At 35.6% G+C, this 18,275-nt stretch overlaps 1 protein-coding gene across 1 annotated transcript in view; it reads left to right on the forward strand.

The window, feature by feature from the left end:
* The window catches only part of LOC149410631 (SID1 transmembrane family member 1-like), a 64,631-nt gene that overhangs the window by 34,946 nt on the left and 11,410 nt on the right, over positions 1-18,275 (forward strand). The window contains exons 10-17 of the mRNA XM_089648300.1: positions 708-802; positions 5,594-5,828; positions 7,786-7,869; positions 9,838-10,022; positions 11,833-12,015; positions 14,184-14,301; positions 14,654-14,776; positions 16,708-16,824. Coding sequence (XP_089504426.1) covers positions 708-802; positions 5,594-5,828; positions 7,786-7,869; positions 9,838-10,022; positions 11,833-12,015; positions 14,184-14,301; positions 14,654-14,776; positions 16,708-16,824 — 1,140 coding nt within the window. The remainder of the gene's footprint in view (positions 1-707; positions 803-5,593; positions 5,829-7,785; positions 7,870-9,837; positions 10,023-11,832; positions 12,016-14,183; positions 14,302-14,653; positions 14,777-16,707; positions 16,825-18,275) is intronic.

The raw sequence follows: 18,275 nt of genomic DNA on the forward strand, positions 1-18,275 counted from the left end.
TAAATAAGGGAATCAGAAATTAAAGAATTGCGTCAGTGCTCAGAACAAAATTTATTGAGTTTAATTATCAAATTCCTAAATATCTATTAAATTACATTATCATCAAGTTAAATAGCAAGAGACTCTACGTTCATTATTAAGATCAGGGCATGTTCAGATCGTTAAACAAAATCTGACTAGTGATGCGATTATACAATACTAATATGTTAATCTGCGGGTAGTAAAAATTAAAAGGATAAGTTTCACATCTCAAATATTAATCTTGCTTGATTACATAGGGCGCCAGCTCTCCCCAATCATCTTGTGAAGAACAAAATTTATAAAATTAAAGTAAACCATTTTGTGAAATCTAATTAGCATGATGACAATCGCTCACGTTTTTAATGGCGCAAATCTCTCTGGAATCCGTTCCGTGACGCACCTCCTGACTGTTGTCCGATTCCCCTAGAACTGGCTTGCAATCTCTGAGGTCTATGAATATGTACCCGGCCGTCGCTGTGTTCACAAATGCACGCTTCTTGTGTTAATTAGTTCTTCCAAGCGCTTGACACCGGGGCGAGTAGTTTCAAATCGTTACATTACTCCCTTCCCTTCAAAAAAAATTTCCAAATGAAATTTGAGGCCCTCCTGGCGCCTTTACACATTTCAAGACAGGAAGCTTGCTGATCATGCCAATAGGTGATATGCTCTGGAACAATTGATTTCAGAATGTATCCTTGAAACCAGGAAATTTATATCCAATATGAAGGTCAAGTACAGGGTCCAGGTCTTGAAGGCAGAAGTGGTGATTATCAGCTTAGAGGTTTGTTTGGTGATTGTATGAAGGCGAAACTCCTCCTCCTAATCTGGCCATGATGAATTTTGAAACTGCTGGGATGAGCATCCAAAGAGTATACAGATGAAAGCCGAAGATCAATGTAGAAGAAGAAAATTGATGTTCAATTTTGATAGTCTTCTTGATATTGTCCAGTGCAGATGACAGGTCCATTTTATGTAAAGATGTCCATATGAATTTGAAGTTCTTCCTTCCATGTAGATTGTAATTGTTTTGGCCAAAAGCAGCAATGAATTCCACCGGGCAGTATATGTTAAGGTCTTGAATTTGTAGTGATGATTGCGATTTAACATTGATGTTAATTCTTGATGTTGCGAAGACTAAGCTAAACTATGAAATGGTTTACTGATGAAAATTAGAAAAAAAATTTTAAGTTAGAGCTGATTGTTTAGTCATAAAGTTATAAATTGAAGTTTCAAAACAGCCCACCTAGATGTCACTCCTCAAAATAGAATGATATTTTAAATATCTTTATAAATAAATTTTATTATAATTTTACTAACAAGTTATTTCAAAGTTTAAAAATTTAAGCTTTAACTGTGAAATAGATATTGAGATTTCTATATGAAGATGAACATTATTATCCTTCCCATAGATCTGAGTGAAAATAAGTTTTGTCTTTGATATTGATAAAATTTGAGAAATAAATTAGCTTGTGAATAAACAAATTCTGTAATACCCCAATGTAGTATAGTATAAATCAAAATTTAAATTTTCAGTTAAAATGTAATCCGATGATGAAATTAGCAGTAAAATTGAATTATTCTTATTCTATTTTGTAAATCTCTAAGAATAAAGAACCAATTAACATTCCATGATTCGATCAAGAACAAGGTATTGATTGAATTATCGAATGCTAGTTGGACTTGTTGAGGTCATTCCGAGCTCAAGAATGACCCCCGCAACCCGAAGAAGGAAGCTTTATTATCTTTAAAATAAAATTAAAAGTAAACCGACGTTGGCATATGCCACATGCATTTTTTTGTGTTGAGGATTTCAAATCTCTCTATTTAATTAATTTATATTTATTTTTATTCTAATTTGTAAAGATAAAAAACAACATAAAATGTGAATCCAAAAAGAAAAAAAAAAAAACCCAAATGGATAAAATAAGCACTACCAAAAGAAATTACATAGAAAACCGTTGGCAGGGTTTCATAACTTCCTAAAGTTACTAAATAGATATTCTAAGCATCTGATTGCTATCATGTGATGAAAATAGTAACCCAATGCCAAAGATTCTTAATGAACTCTTCGGTTTGCCTTCTAACTCAAAGCAACATAATAAATAGTACTAACTATAAATCATTTAATCTATTATAAGAAAATTGTAACCAATATCCAGCAGATCCTGCAAGGAATATACATACTCATTTGATACTATAGATTAATGAATGGGATAACCCAAATTAACATTAATAATTTGATAAATATAGGCACGGTATTGTACCACTTGCAATTGAAAATGCACTATTTCTCCAGCTTATAGTATGTAACATCCCCAAAGGGCATAAAAAACTTATTAATAATAGCATAATGATACAGAACAAGACAAAGAAACAGAACAAGACAACGAAACATAATACCCAACTGTATTCTACTATAAACTATCTTGAAGATACGCCCACCATTTCGGACTAGCAAGCGCATCTTGAAAACAGTTAATTACATAACCATTTCAAAATGAATATGATAAAAGTACATATGAAAATCATCAAAATCCCAAACGGATGTACAATGTACTCACACACATCCAAACTTAATATTTGATGACTTGAATATATAAATTTACAAAATTTAGTATTATGTACATTCATATGCACACATTCAATGCGTAAGGGTAAGGGTAGGTCACCCTTGCACACTGAACAAGTATAAAAAAAAAATAGCAAAATACATATATTAGTAATACCTGGACACGGACAAACAAAATAACATCATAAACAAATATAAAATTGCATTCAATGTGAGAACATAAGTTTTAGTCATGCTCTCACGTTAAATGGAATCTTTTAATCGCTTCCACTATTGCGCATAATGGAAACAAAAGTATATAAAATAATTAAAATACGCACCTGCAAGCATATTACATTATTAAATTTATTGAAAAGAAATTTTTGCTTTGATATCCAAAAAGAAAGTTTCCTATAAATCCTCTATAATAGAGAAGGAAAATGACCAAAATAGTCCAAATTTATAAAAAAATCAAATCAATGGACAACTAACCATAAAAACACTGTTTATGAGTTTCCAACAAATCCTCTATATTCTGGAAATAGTATGAATTACTGAATTTACAACAATTTAATCCTTTACTTTTAAAAAAAAACAAAAAGAAAACACAAAACAAAAACACGCTACCACAAGGAAATTAACGTTATGATTTTCCATTTTTAAAAAAAATTATTACCTTCCAAAAAAAAAAATGCCCAAAACACTATCTACTATTTCATCAGGTGCACACTCAGAGGCTTATACAAGCATGGCGGCATTTAAGAAAATGTACTCTCAGAGGCTAAAAAACATGTAGTACTTTTCTCCCGAGAAAAATTGCAACAAAAGCCAATTGCTTTCACTATATCACATAGCACATAGTTCCCCTGTCTCATGTAGGCAAAAACATCCACACGCTACAGGCCCTCTATGCCCTATGGACATAAGATGTAAATATGTACATCAACCCCACCCTTACAGTCAACCCTTACGAGCTGTACAAAGCCTCAGCGGTTTTATTTAAAAAACATGTGCAATGTAAAAGAAAAATTCACTTTCAGAGGCTACCCAAGCATGAAGTGACATTCCCACTGTAAGATACAGGCTAATATTTTTATATATTTATATATATATATTTTTTTTTTAAATTGAAAATCAAACGTTAAGACCTACCCAAACAAAATTTAAGGTTCTGGTAGAATTTCTCCACGACAGCAAGCCAATTAGACCACTCCGGAGTCACACAGCACAGTAGAGAAGACGTCTCCTCGCCCACTGCACAGGCAACCCGGGCTGCTAGTTTTTTCGGTTCTTGCATCTGCAGTCAGGAGCCTTTACACCATGTTGACCACAGCGGAAACATCTCACTGGTTCTCTGAAATTCACGTTTTGAGCGCTTTGATTGTTGTTATAAAAATACCTTTGATTTCTTTTGACATTAGGATTATAATTGTTATTATTGCATAGGATTACATATATAGGATTATAATAGTTATTACTGTAAGAGAAAGTTTATTTATGTATCTTGGCAACATGTTACACATTAGAATTTCTAATATTTCCTCTTCCGGCAATTTCTTAGAGAGGCGATTATTCAATCGTAAGACTGTAGTTATAAATGAACCCAGGTTTTCTTTGGGTTTTTGACATGTAGTTCTTAACTGAGCTACTAGACGTTTCTCATGGTCCAAGAGTTCGAACTCCTCCTTCAAACCCGCAACAATCTCTGACCATGAATTAAAAGTAAAACGGTTCACCCTGAACCAGTTCAAAGCATCGCCTGTGAAAAATTCAATCGCGCTAGAAAATAGATTATTGGTACTTACACCACGAGAATCTGCTAGTTCTTCTACACGTTCTATGAAATTGCGTACGCATGTGGATCCGTCAAAAACCAGATTCCATTTGTGCACGGGGAATGGCTTGCAGGAAGAGGATTGCGTTTCCGCCTGTCCCTCCGGCGAAGCTTCATTTTTATTCAGCATTGTCACAGAATCCTGAATCTTGGCCTGACTCCTCGTAACAATTTGCGGTTCCGACATGACGTGAAGAAACTATGCTATGTAGGTATGAAATAAATAATTAGCACATGTACCAAATATACACGACGACAATAATCTTGCCTCGTACCAAAAAAAAAAAAATTGACTACAGCGTACTGTAAGTCAATAAACAGTGAAAAACGCAGAGCGCTTGAGTTCTAGAGGGGACACTCAAATATAAAAACTTTGTAAAATGATTATTTAATTATGGAATTTCATCACGAAACAGATCCACAGAGCATCAAAACCGCGAGCGACTGTCATCATAAATTCACAACTTAGCAAGATTAACACTTGAGACTTTTAACTACACTAAAAAACATTGAGCACAAATTTACATCCTACCCACAAAATAACACATCACTAGGTTTAAACCACGTTGGGAGGCCAAATGTACCGAGATTATTAGTGTGTAATTTCTGAAAAGTGTATAAACATATAACTCATGTGTTGCACAATCTTAAATAAGGGAATCAGAAATTAAAGAATTGCGTCAGTGCTCAGAACAAAATTTATTGAGTTTAATTATCAAAATACTTAATCATCTATTAAATTACATTATCATCAAGTTAAATAGCAAGAGACTCTACGTTCATTATTAAGATCAGGGCATGTTCAGATCGTTAAACAAAATCTGACTAGTGATGCGAATATACAATACTAATATGTTAATCTGCGGGTAGTAAAAATTAAAAGGGTAAGTTTCACATCTCAAATATTAATCTTGCTTGATTACATAGGGCGCCAGCTCTCCCCAATCATCTTGTGAAGAACAAAATTTATAAAATTAAAGTAAACCATTTTGTGAAATCTAATTAGCATGATGACAATCGCTCACGTTTTTAATGGCGCAAATCTCTCTGGAATCCGTTCCGTGACGCACCTCCTGACTGTTGTCCGATTCCCCTAGAACTGGCTTGCAATCTCTGAGGTCTATGAATATGTACCCGGCCGTCGCTGTGTTCACAAATGCACGCTTCTTGTGTTAATTAGTTCTTCCAAGCGCTTGACACCGGGGCGAGTAGTTTCAAATCGTTACAAGAGAGAGAGGCACGGAATGCAGGTTAATACATTTTACTATACCTACCTTATCCCAACCTACCAGCAGTACTGGGTGGCCATTGTGGTGGCTCTGGCGGTCATCTTCACCATCTACCTAGTGTTCCTCATTGGCCTCACCTGTCACAAGAGCAGGCCCCGGAACATGGAAGTCATAGAGAGAGAGGCACGGAATGCAGGTTAATACATTTTACTATACCTACCTTATCCCAACCTACCAGCAGTACTGGGTGGCCATTGTGGTGGCTCTGGCGGTCATCCTCACCATGTACCTGGTGTTCCTCATTGGCCTCATCTGTCACAAGAGCAGACCCCGGAACATAGAAGTCATAGAGAAAGAGAAACAAAATGCAGGTTAATACATGTTACAATACCTAATCTAACTTGTCCCAAACTACTAATAGTACTGATTGTGATGGTTGTGCATCATCTTTATATATCTAGTTCTGATTGGCCTAACCTGTCGCAAGAGTATGAAGTCATAGAGAGAAGGAACAGGAAGTCATAGAGAGAGAGGAACAGAACGCAAGTTATTAACCTTTATATTAACATTTTACTTAACACACTTCGGCTGAGAAAGGTAGTTCTACCCGTTAGGTCAATTGATGCTTAAGGCCGGGAAGGGTAGTTCTACCTTTTGCGCCGGCCTCATTTCAATGGCAGAAAAGACGGAATTATTCAACGTTTTTAGATGAATATTATATACCAATCTCTTTGTAAATTTCCTATATACACATAATTATTGTATCGTAATGTAAGTCTTTTTTAAAATTTATTTTCGTGTCTTTCGTTTACATCGGTATTTCAACAAAAAAATAGTATATTATTTGTTAGTGAAATAATTCATTTCCTGGAATGAGGGTTTTTATGACCGTGAAACCCGAATCTCTTTCTCCGTTCCGCACCCAATCAACTCCTATAACTCCTATGTGCAAGCGAGTGAGAGATGTCGGGCATATTTAAAGAAAGCAGGAATGAGCAAATACTGATAGGCGGACCGTAATAAACATATTACAAAGGTTAATTGGGTTGCATTTCAAATAATATTCGATTTTCATTTAGTACTTTTATAGCTTGGGTATGCTCAGTAATTATGCAGAAATTTTTATTAAAATATTTTAATTATTTTCGAAGATATAGCGATTTAAAAGAAATTCACACTGGACCTTTATTTTCGTCCGGACTCCCCGGAAAAATACCCGGCCGAAATGTGTTAACCTAACCTATACCATTCTACCAAAATTTCTGGTTGGTTATCATCTTCATCTACCTGGTTCAGATTGACCTGACCAACCTTGAATAGGCCAAAGATCATGGCAGTCATAGAGAGGACAACTCAAGTTAATACATGTTACTACAATTAACATAACCTAACCTAACCTAACCTACCATTGGCCATCATCTACCTGGTGCTGACATACTACAAGAACAGGCCCGGAACACCTAAGTACGCAATGAAGAGACAGGCAGGTTGATTGCAGGTTAATATGTCATGTCACATACCTAGACTAAGACCTTCCAATACTCCTTCGTCTAGCAGGTTTATTGAATTTCTTCTTGCAACGTATCCTGCCCGTATCCAGCACAATGTTAAACAATCTTATCCCTTACGATTTAACTCCTCAGACCTCTGCCATATTTTGACAGAAGGTCGGAGTATTTCTACTAAATCCAAATAAATTGAATATTTCTGAATTAATTAATTAATTAATTTCAAATTTTGAATGCAAACATCAAAAACAAATCTAAAAAAGCTCACCTAACATTTTTGTAACTAAAATTACTGATAATGAAAAAATATATAAAACACACACGCATTTTATAAGACCGATGTGTTACAAACGTTATTGTTACCTAACTTTTTTTTGTTTCATATAAAAATAATTAATAAAAAATTCATGAAGTTTCAAAATTTTTTTTTAATTTGCGTTCGAAACTTTTGGTTTCATGAAGGTGAATATTTTAGTTCTTCTGTGGTTAACTTTTAGATTTGGATATAAAGCATGGTGTTTTTTCTTTTTAACATCATAGATCATATTTCTCACCATGATAGCGAGGGAGATTGAATGAGTTGTTCCCAAGAGCGAACAAATAAGCCTGAAGGTTTAAAAAAATGACATAATGTTTTATTTACAGGTAACAATGGTGTGTCAATTTCGCAGGACAGCCCAACAATTGCTTGTTCAGCCCTGGATGTTGTTACAAATAACTATGGAATAAGTAAGCTAAACTTTCTCATTTTAATATGATCTTATATAAAATGCTAACAGTCTAGTCTAGTTGTTATTTAAAATCATTTTATCACGACGACGTCAGGAAATTACTTTTTAAAACACAATACCCAGCGGCGCAATGGGACGAGCCGAGAATGTGCTATAACTATGCAACTTCTGAGGTTCTGCAGTGCCTCCACAATGTTCACTGAACTGAGTGTGCCCTCTGGAACACCGAGGTTCCGCAACCTAATACCTACGTCATGCGCTGACCCAAAATTTTGACGCGGCTCGCCATGCGTCAGCTATATTTATAATAACTTACTTTTTTTTTTGCAAAATGATGTTTTAGTAAGTTTATAAAAATAGTTTATAATTAATAGTATAAAATAGTGTATAATAGTTCATAAAAATAGTATACAGTAAATAAAGTAGTTTCCCCAAACTACGTACTACAATCAGAGAAATTTTTTTTCCTCTCGCGTGTTATTAATATATATATATAATGATATTTTCCTTGTGATTTGAACGACACAGTCAATTAAAACACAATTGAGTTTCTCTGTAAAGAAAGAAGAGGTTTATTTTGTTAATCTCACAAGATTTACATAAAGAAAAGCATTCAGTAACAAAACATTACCTGTAAGGAAAGAAACTACATTTAATGTTATTAATTGTTATGTCAATTCCTTAATCACAATCACGATAGCAATTACCAATTATTGAAATTAATCCCATCAATCTGCCTTGTCACAACCCATAGATTATTTTTACTATGTCTTAAACCATAGATTACGAAATATCGAGTCGACTGTGTAGGTACTGTGGCGCACATCCAGCCAGTGACAGTCCACGACACACACAGCCACAATGACGAGACAAGCTCGGCATTGCCTTGAATTAAAGAAAATCATATTTTTCTTTACAGTTTATTTATTAACAAGTTCTGCTGTGTCATTGTTATAACGCGTGACAGCTGTTTCGCCTTCAGTTAATTAATGTTCTTCCCGGATTTGGTCTCTTGATATTCTTCTCCAGTCGTCACTCTCCCTCTTACTCCATTCTTTTTCCAAGCTGTTAGTCCACTTCCTCTATTTGTCTCTGGAAAACTTCCACTGGGGCGTCCACTTGTTCATTTATTTATTTATTTTTTGTTTCTTTACATGCGGTATCATTGTTTACATTTTAACTATTAACCTCACTAGGACTAGTCTGTGCCGAGGTTCGGTTTCATTGTTTGGTCATTGGTTTCATACTATTATATTTGACCAGTCAATGGCTGTAATGACAAATGCGACTGATTCACACCCAGTCGTTATTAAGTCTCCCATCGTTGCACAAGCAATATCTTTCACTTATAATGATGGTAGTATTACGTTTTTCAAATGTTGTCAGGTTATTCGTAACCTGGGAATGTTTGTCTTTGAACCCTTTACAAACGGCAAAAAAATGTTTTAATAGTGATGGGCCACATTAGTAAAGGTCTTAGTTATGATCCCCCAGAGCTGGGCGACTTACTGGTTGAAACCCGTGCGGGTGAAAGAACGTAAGCACTCCCTCACGTTCCATCGACACCGGTTCCGTTCCTAACAGATTAATTTCAGTTTTTTATTCAAAGACAAACTCACACTTGTGTGAAGTTATAAAAGGTTAAAACAAACAAACAAAAACTGCACTGACTATCAATGCCCCAAGCCAATGAAAGTTATGTCTAAAGTTAGGTCCGTAGTTACATCAAATTCCAGGTGCCACTGTGAAGATGCGAATTGCAGTAAAATGAGTGAAAAATGTTGGCGACACTTTTGTGGGCACGGTTTAAACTAATAATGGTTCACGATCCATCTGCCTTGTGAACTATTACCTAAAAACTGAAATTTTTTTTCGTTTCCCACCATGTTGTATAACCGTAGGTGAGCACTGGTTTTGCAAACTAGCAGTGTGCATTTGAGATGCTTATTGAAACATTTATCCCCAGGAAGAAACAGCTACGCCTCGCTGGCCGACGGACATGAGCACCCGCACGATGTGTTCCTTAACGAGCTATGCACGATGGATCCCATGGCCCTGAAAAATCGCTCCTCCATGTTCCTGTGGAACCTGATCACCGTGGCCGTGTTCTACGGGCTGCCAGTCGTGCAACTCGTCATCACATACCAGAGGGTGAGTCTTCATTATTAGCCCCACACGACGTGTTCCTCAGCGAGCTATATGAGAAGGACATACTCTTACACTCTATATACAAGAGCGCCTCTGTCTGTGCAGTGTAAAGATAGGAACACTATATCACCGGGCAGAACACACGACACAAAATCTAGTCGAAGTAACAACCCATTCTTATAAAGCCAATGTAAACTATAAACGGGTGTTCCGCTCATGTCCGTCTCATTCACAGGGGATCAGTGCTGCAAGCTCCTTCCAGCAGGCTCCTTAGAAATACATGCAGAACAGACAGAATTTTTAGATGTACATTAAATTTGTACAGGGTTAGCAGCTGGTCACAACCTGCATAATCGAGTGTTAAACTGATATTAATTTACGTAAGTTCAAATATTTCAATATATATTATCTAGTACACACGGTGGTGTGTAAAAGATGTTATGTTATGTTGTGTTAGGAGTGTAAAAAATGTTTGTCGAAGGACCTTGAATTTTAGTGTAATTACTACTGCACATGAGACAATAATATGTTGAATGGAAGGAAGGACTCACCATTAGGAACAATGGCACTCGTTTCTTCCTGTTTTGTTCTTCTCACAGCAGTGGCACTGAACACGTACCTGTTGCACGATATTGACACGGATGTAAAGATGTAATAAAATAAGCGGGGTACGATCTCGAGCGGATGCGGTTTTTTTATAGTGAGCTATGCGGCTCGAGTTATTGTAACAGACTGACTGCAATGTGCACAGAAAGGTGTAGGAATCGAAGTAGGTAGGACAAAGGAACACCAATACTCTCTTATATCAATACGTATGTATATATGTGTGTGAGATGTATGTGCAAATTGATGTATAATGCGTATTGGCGTAACCACACGGTGTCCCGAAATTAGTGGTACAAGTGGGAAATTGGCAAATCTACATCATATTTGGAGTCAATTTTGTCATAAAAACTACCGTTCAGAATCGAAACGTTGCTTGTAGGCATTGGCATTCCTCTTCCCCGTCTTTTTCCCTTCCCCACTTCATTCAGCCTCACAACATACTCCAATTGGGAATGCCATAGTCTCACTGGCTCCAGATGGCTGGGAACAGTTTGGAATCTCGTGTGGTATTCATATACAAAATAGCATTCGGAAGTCTTAAGCGGATTCACATAAAAAAATTAACACAAATAAACAAGTACCTAATTAAAATTACAATAAATCAATAATTAATTACGACAAACAGAAGTGGAAGCGAATAAATAAATAGATTTTTTAAATCTGTTAATATGGGTTATATTTCAGTCCCATGTAAACTTGGATTAATGATGAAAAATACAAATGGCCGCCACTTGTCTGTTTTGTATGAACGAGGCAGATGTGTTGATTGCTCAACGCTTGAGCCGCGTTGATTATATAATTCTTTATTTGAAATGTGTTTTTCTTTTGTTAAAGTTTATGACCGATGATTATTCAACTTTACCAACAGTGTTCATTTGAAAGGTAAATTTCTGACGTCTCTAATTTGTCGACAAAAATTAATTTTATTATAAAAAAATTGGCAATATTGGTTTTTGAAAGGCAACGTGATCCTCAGGCAAATATTTTATAAATACTCACAGCTTCACAAATCTTAAATTGTAATATCCCGTGATTTTTCATAAAATGAATGTAAGTTATGTTTTAGGGCATTAGTAATAAACGTGTTTTAAATTGGCACCACCATTTATATTACCGTATATATAAATGGTTGTTTATTAGTTGTGTAAATTTTAAAACACATTTATTAGTAAGGGGGTTAATGTATAAAAAAAGGGTTCTTCTCCAGATAGTGAACCAGACCGGCAACCAGGACCAGTGCTACTACAACTTCCTGTGCGCCCATCCACTGGGCTTCCTGTCTGACTTCAACCACGTGTATTCCAACCTCGGATATATCCTGCTGGGCGCACTCTTCATCATCTTCGTCTGGCGGAAACACAAGTTGCACTGCGATCCAACCTTCGATAAGGTATGCCAATCATTACACAAGTATAGCTCTCCAGGTAGTGATCCAGACTGGCAACCAGGACCAGTTCTACTACAACTTCCTGTGCGCCCATCCACTGGGCTTCCTGTCTGACTTCAACCACGTGTATTCCAACCTCGGATATATCCTGCTGGGCGCACTCTTCATCATCTTCGTCTGGCGGAGACACAAGTTGCACTGCGATCCAACCTTCGATAAGGTATGCCAATCATTACACAAGTATAGCTCTCCAGGTAGTGATCCAGACTGGCAACCAGAACCAGTGTCTGACTACAATTCTTGGCTCCATCCCCGATTTGAGGAATGAGGTGAGGTAGATTGAAGTTTGCAGGAGAAGGAAATTTAACCTGGCTCATTTATAATATATCCATTACTTTTTTATTGTCTGTGCCACAGACATATGAATATATAGACTAGAAATTAAAGGTGAGGGGTAAAATCAACTGTTGAAGAACGAAGGGGGTAAAGCTGACTGTGATTCGTCAATAAATCAATCTGACAGTATATAGGCATCTCGCATTATAATATCACCATTTAGTTCTTAAAAGTAAAATCTGCTTTTGAATGAATAGACATTTTTACATGGGAGCGCAAATTACTCGCCACGTTATGAACAAATTTGCGAAGTCCAAATTCGGCAAAAAAAAACTTCTTCTATTTTCAGAGTCGAATATTTTGTTTACGTATTTAGTTAAGACACTTTTATAAGTGTTCATAATTTAGTTCCCAGTAACCAACGATGCGTACAAATATATCTCGATGTGATAGTATATGTTTCTACAACTGATCCATATTATACGATGTGAATAAGCTTAAAATAATGCTTACATATGGAATGTAATACGACAATTGAGTTTATTCTCTTTTTCACATCTATTTTTACAAGTTTTCATAGCTAAGCCACCATTTTGCCGTGTTATTTCGTAAAATGCCTCGATCTTAGCTCGACGCTAGTTCGAACAAGAATGATGACGTCACATTCTCAAGATTCACGGGAAGCCATACGCGAGTCTAGCCGGCTCCAATGAAACCGGTATGGGGAGTGGGGAATAATACGCTTTTAATCACTTAGGGCAGGTCTACTAACATTCATATGTCTATGGTCTGTGCCAAAAATGATTGGCATGTTTCATAAGAAGTGATTTATTATTATTATTTAATGAACAGGGAGCATTCTGCTGATGTGTTCATATTTGATTTCACAAAAGAGTTACAGTCATTGATTTTTTTTTATTTAAAAATAAGTTTGTCCTTTCTTCTCTCGAAATAAGAATCCAATCGAGCTTTTACCAGTGAACTGCCGATGGATCTCCGGAGAACATGCGCGCATTCTAATATTATCCTTATTAGAATAATTTGTAATGCGATTTTTACCCTAACGCTTTGAAAAATGTCTGAAAAACGATATCAACAACACTTTGGCTAATAAAACTTCTATTTCTTTTTCTATTTTTGATTCTACTTTTGTTTTCTCTGAAGGCATAAAAATTATTTTTCTGTTGTATGCTCCAGCCTTCATTAGGTTAAATTGGTTTATATTATTAGCATCGATGATGTGTTCCATGCTTGGAGAAAATCTTCCAAGTTTCTGTGAGTCCACCACTCTATTTGCAAGGAAGTGTTTCCTAGTATTGGATGCAAAAGGTGTTTTGTAAAATTTTTTGAGTGTCCACGGAGATTTGTACTTTTGTTGGTGGTGAATATTTCAGGTATAATGTCCATATTTTTTAAAGTCACCCTTTTCTCTTCTTTCTTTTGTTGGTAATCTTAGTTCCTTGAGTTTATCTTCATGTTGCTGGTCTTTTAAAGCTCTACGAATTTGTTTGTAAATAGTTTTTATATTAAATTTATATCCTTGGCAAATGTGAACTCCATATTTGGAAAGCATATTCCAGGAGAGGTTTCACATATGTTTTGTATATTTTTAACATCATGTCCGGTGTTAGGTCAAGTAAAGCTTTTCTGATTAAATACGTAAATAAATTTGCTCTTTTGACAAGCCCAGCGATATGCGATTCCCATTTCAAGTCTCGTGATATGATAACTCTTGTAAGGTAAGGTCTTTGTTGTAACGTCACTGCTTTCAGAGGTGTTTCATTAAGTTTTAGTTCCATTAATAGTTAATCTATTTAGAGTTATTTTATTTCTAGCGTTACGGCATACCTCAACACCATGGGTTATACTACGCCATGGGAGTGGCCCTGATGATGGAAGGTGTCTTGTCAGGATCATACCATGTGTGTCCCAATAATACCAACTTCCAATTTGGTGAATATTATATGTTTACTTTATTATATTATAAAAATTATATATTTAAAAAAAAACTACTATTTCCTCGCCCATTTCATTTAAACGCTTATGTGTTTTTAATTCCTTCAGAGATCGCAAGCCATATATTTTTTACAAGAGATCTAGTACTGTTTTCTGGAGTACCCCAAGAGTCTGTTCATGGACCTCTCCTATTTTTACTTTTTATAAATAGTGTTGGCTCTATTCCATTCCAACCGTGATAGTAAATAATATAACATAAATCTTTTTATATCTTTATGTATTTTGTATCAATACTTTTTCTATTAAAATCTGTTATTTTGTTAAACAACTGTTTTTTGTCTTATTTCAGATACATCCTTTATGTACGTAATGGCTGTCCTATGCATGGTGAAGATCTATCAGTCCCGACATCCGGACATAAATGCTCGGGCTCACGGAACATTTGGGGTGCTGGCCGGCGCTGTGTTTATAGGTTGGTACCTTTCAGATTAACCGTTGGGACGGGGGGGGTCTATGTGAGTGGGTCTCATGCCGGCCGTAAAATGATATTTTGCGCACCGTGTGCTAGCTGACAATAATTTCGTAATTACTCAATGTTTGGCGAAATCATGTTTTTGTAATTTAAACTGTCTTACCACATAACTTTTTCATTTATTTATCAAAATTTTATGTTTATTGCATAATTAGTTTCCCTATAATAGCTACTTATAATGTAAAATAAAAGGCAATGTCCGTAGGTGTCCAATTTTGTTCTTATTGGTTCCAGGAATGTTTAGAGAGTGATTTTAATATTAGAAAAAGTCGAAGACGTCCGAGGAAGACTTAACACTGCAATCAACTCCACTCAGATATAGATAGAATTCTTGACTTCAGTAAAAAGAATCGGATTTAGTTCAATGCATCTAAATGTTTAATTTTGACATTCACTAGAGCGAGTTATACCTGGTATTACCCCGGTATACAATGGACACCCGATGTTTATAACGTATCTCCAAGCTTGTAGCGCTTCATTGAGAATACTGGGCTTTGTCTACGCACTGCAAGGAATTTTAGAGATACCCGGGTTCTCACAGTTTATTCAATTCCTTAGTAAGGAGTTTTGGTGTGGCAAGCTGGTAAACCTTGCCAGTCACCAAAAATTACATATGTGCGGGCAGTTCCAACAACTTGAAAGTAGGTCGGTAATTTGGAGTTCACGCGTGGACTACCCGTGGCTGTATCCTACTGACTTTTGGGTTTATTATTGTTTATTGTGGTATTTTAAGTAGGTACATAGTTATCTATGTCCTAATACAATCCTTATATACATATAATTATAGTTACACATTTAAAATGAATCAATCACATATTTTCGTAATTTAATTTTAAATGTTCTTATGTTTTCTTCTGATTTTATTTCTTCTGGTAGCTCTCCAAATATCTTCAACGCTCCGTACATCAATGACTTTTGACTCTGTGTTTTTTTCCTGAAGGGGAGTCTCAATTCATTTCTTTTCCTCGTCTCATGTGTGTGTTTGTTCTCTAGTTTATCAATTTTTCTTAGGAATTCACATTGATTATCTTGTAGATTAAAAATATGGTATTAAAGTAAATAATTTGTTTAAATGACAAGATATTTAACTCCTTCAACATGTTCTTAATTTTTGTGTATCTATTATTCTTCAATATGGTTCTCATTGCTCTATTTTGTAGAATTGTCATTTGTTTCATTAAACCGTCGTTGGATAAGAATAAGATGCTGCTACAGTAATTTATGTGTGGTACAATAATTGCGTTGTACACATTTTTACTGGAAACTGTGTTAAGGAATCTTCTTATTCTTCCCAACAGTGAGATTTTTTTGGCAATCTTTTTAATAATTTGTTTTGTATTTTGAGCAAAAGTTAATTTGGAGTCAATTATTACCCCCAAATATTTCATTTCAAATACTTCTTTCAATACTTCACCGTCTATCAATATGTTTTTTTTTTTGTTTGCTTTACTCGTTTTCCAATGTTCATGAATGGGTGCTTGGAATGAACCATCTACGGGTCAGAAGGGATGTACACATTGCTTCTCGTTTCTTCAGACTGATTCGTGGATGGTTTGAAAACTCGGCTATCATGGAGAGCATTCATTTCTATGTTCCCGATGGTTATCTCGGACACCGAGATAACGGGTCGGATTGGGAGAGACTGGTTTAGGGAGACACTTTGACCTCTCCAGCAGGAGTCTCTTTCCCAGAACGGCTTTTCCTTTCTCTAAAAAGACCCTCCACACAGCATCCCCAAAGATGACACAGGTCCTGAGGGATTTATTTCCTCATGGAGCTAATGTATTTCCTGTGTGGAGCTAATGTAAAAACAATATATACTTTCAGGAATGAAAAATAGTTGATAAAATCAATGATTTGTTAATGTGTAGGTCTGATTGGAGTGTTGTACCCAAACATCTACTTCTGGGTAGTGTTCACCGTCATCCACATCGTGACCTGCCTGGTGCTCACGCTGCAGATCTATTACCTGGGTCGCTTCAAGATGGGTGAGTTCATCATCATAACTGAAAATATAAAACTAAAATCCGATTCTCTTCATAATCGCTTATTTACAAAACAAAATGCCTTGAGCCAGAGATATTCAAATTAATAGACAAGCCAATCAGGAAAAGGGAAACAAACCAAGTTCGGTGTAGCGCGGGAAGGCAGCGTGACCGTCCCACTTTTGGCGATTTGTCAATAAACTAATCTGGCAGTATACATGCAACTCGCCTTGTAATATCACCATTCGGTCCTCGAAAACAAAATCTGCTTACGAATAACTAGTCCTTTTTACAATGGCGCAAATTGCCGGCTGCATAAAACTTAACTACATCATCCCAAATCCAATCTAAAGTTCGGCTTGTTCCAAAATTTCAAATTTTATTACCCTCTTTAGTTAGACACTTTTACAAATGTGTTATAATTTACCCAGCGCATTCAATTTCAGCGTCACTTCAACTTCACTTTTCTACGCATGGTCTTTCTCAACTAGACTCAAAGAACATATAAGATGTTATAATAATAAAAGCACTTTTGTCAAAATTCGCAGAACATCTCTTAGGGAATAATCACGTCCTGCTTGACAACAATGAACTTAAACCCTTACATAATGAAAGAACCAATGACCCTAATATAACATTAATTTATAAAGTAAGGAAAATTATCTATTCCCCGCTTCTAAGTATGTTCACAAAACCTAAACAATATAACACATTTAAATAAATTAATAGCAGCCACATCATCATTAAACAATTAAGATAACATTAATGTGGGGAAAACAGATTTCAAAATACCCCCATAGAATATGAAATCTATTGTCACAATTATTTTAACAGTAAATCGGTTTAACCGTTAATAAATCATTTTAAATTGGGAGGGGGTACAATAGAATCATATAAATAAGTCGTGTAAACGTGTTTATAACCACCGACCTTGAAAGCCGAAACAGCTGTAACAATAATAAAAACCAAAAAATACTTGCAGAACTTAATAATTATACTATTAAATTTGATTTTAATTAAATTAAAAAAAAAAAAATGGTTATTTTAATGTGTGCTCTTCGGTGGTCAATGTACGACTGATGTCATAGTTTATTCAAAGCTTTCTGGAACCCTCCTAGAGCCAAAAATATGGTCACGTGGTTTGCCTCCAGCTTGTCAAAATGATGTACCCAGATTTCTTGTTAGGATAATTCTATCAATTTGAATGTCTATGCCTCGAGCAATGGAGGTTTCCGGGCGTTTAGTTTTGGATTCGCCTGCAATAATATCATGAGGTATCACTGATATGAATGCAGAAACATATAAACTGCTTACTGTGGTTAAAGCCTATGAATTACCTAAAATTCATCATTTATCCTATATTTGTAGGTTTTATAGAAAAAAAATTAAACATCATAAAAACGAAATTGAAATAAAATGGCAAAAACCGTCTACCTAAATTTAGGCGCACCTAT

This window comes from Hesperophylax consimilis, chromosome 27 (genome assembly GCF_061612785.1).
Source record: "Hesperophylax consimilis isolate HC1 chromosome 27, BYU_Hcon_1.0, whole genome shotgun sequence".
Lineage (NCBI taxonomy): Eukaryota > Metazoa > Arthropoda > Insecta > Trichoptera > Limnephilidae > Hesperophylax > Hesperophylax consimilis.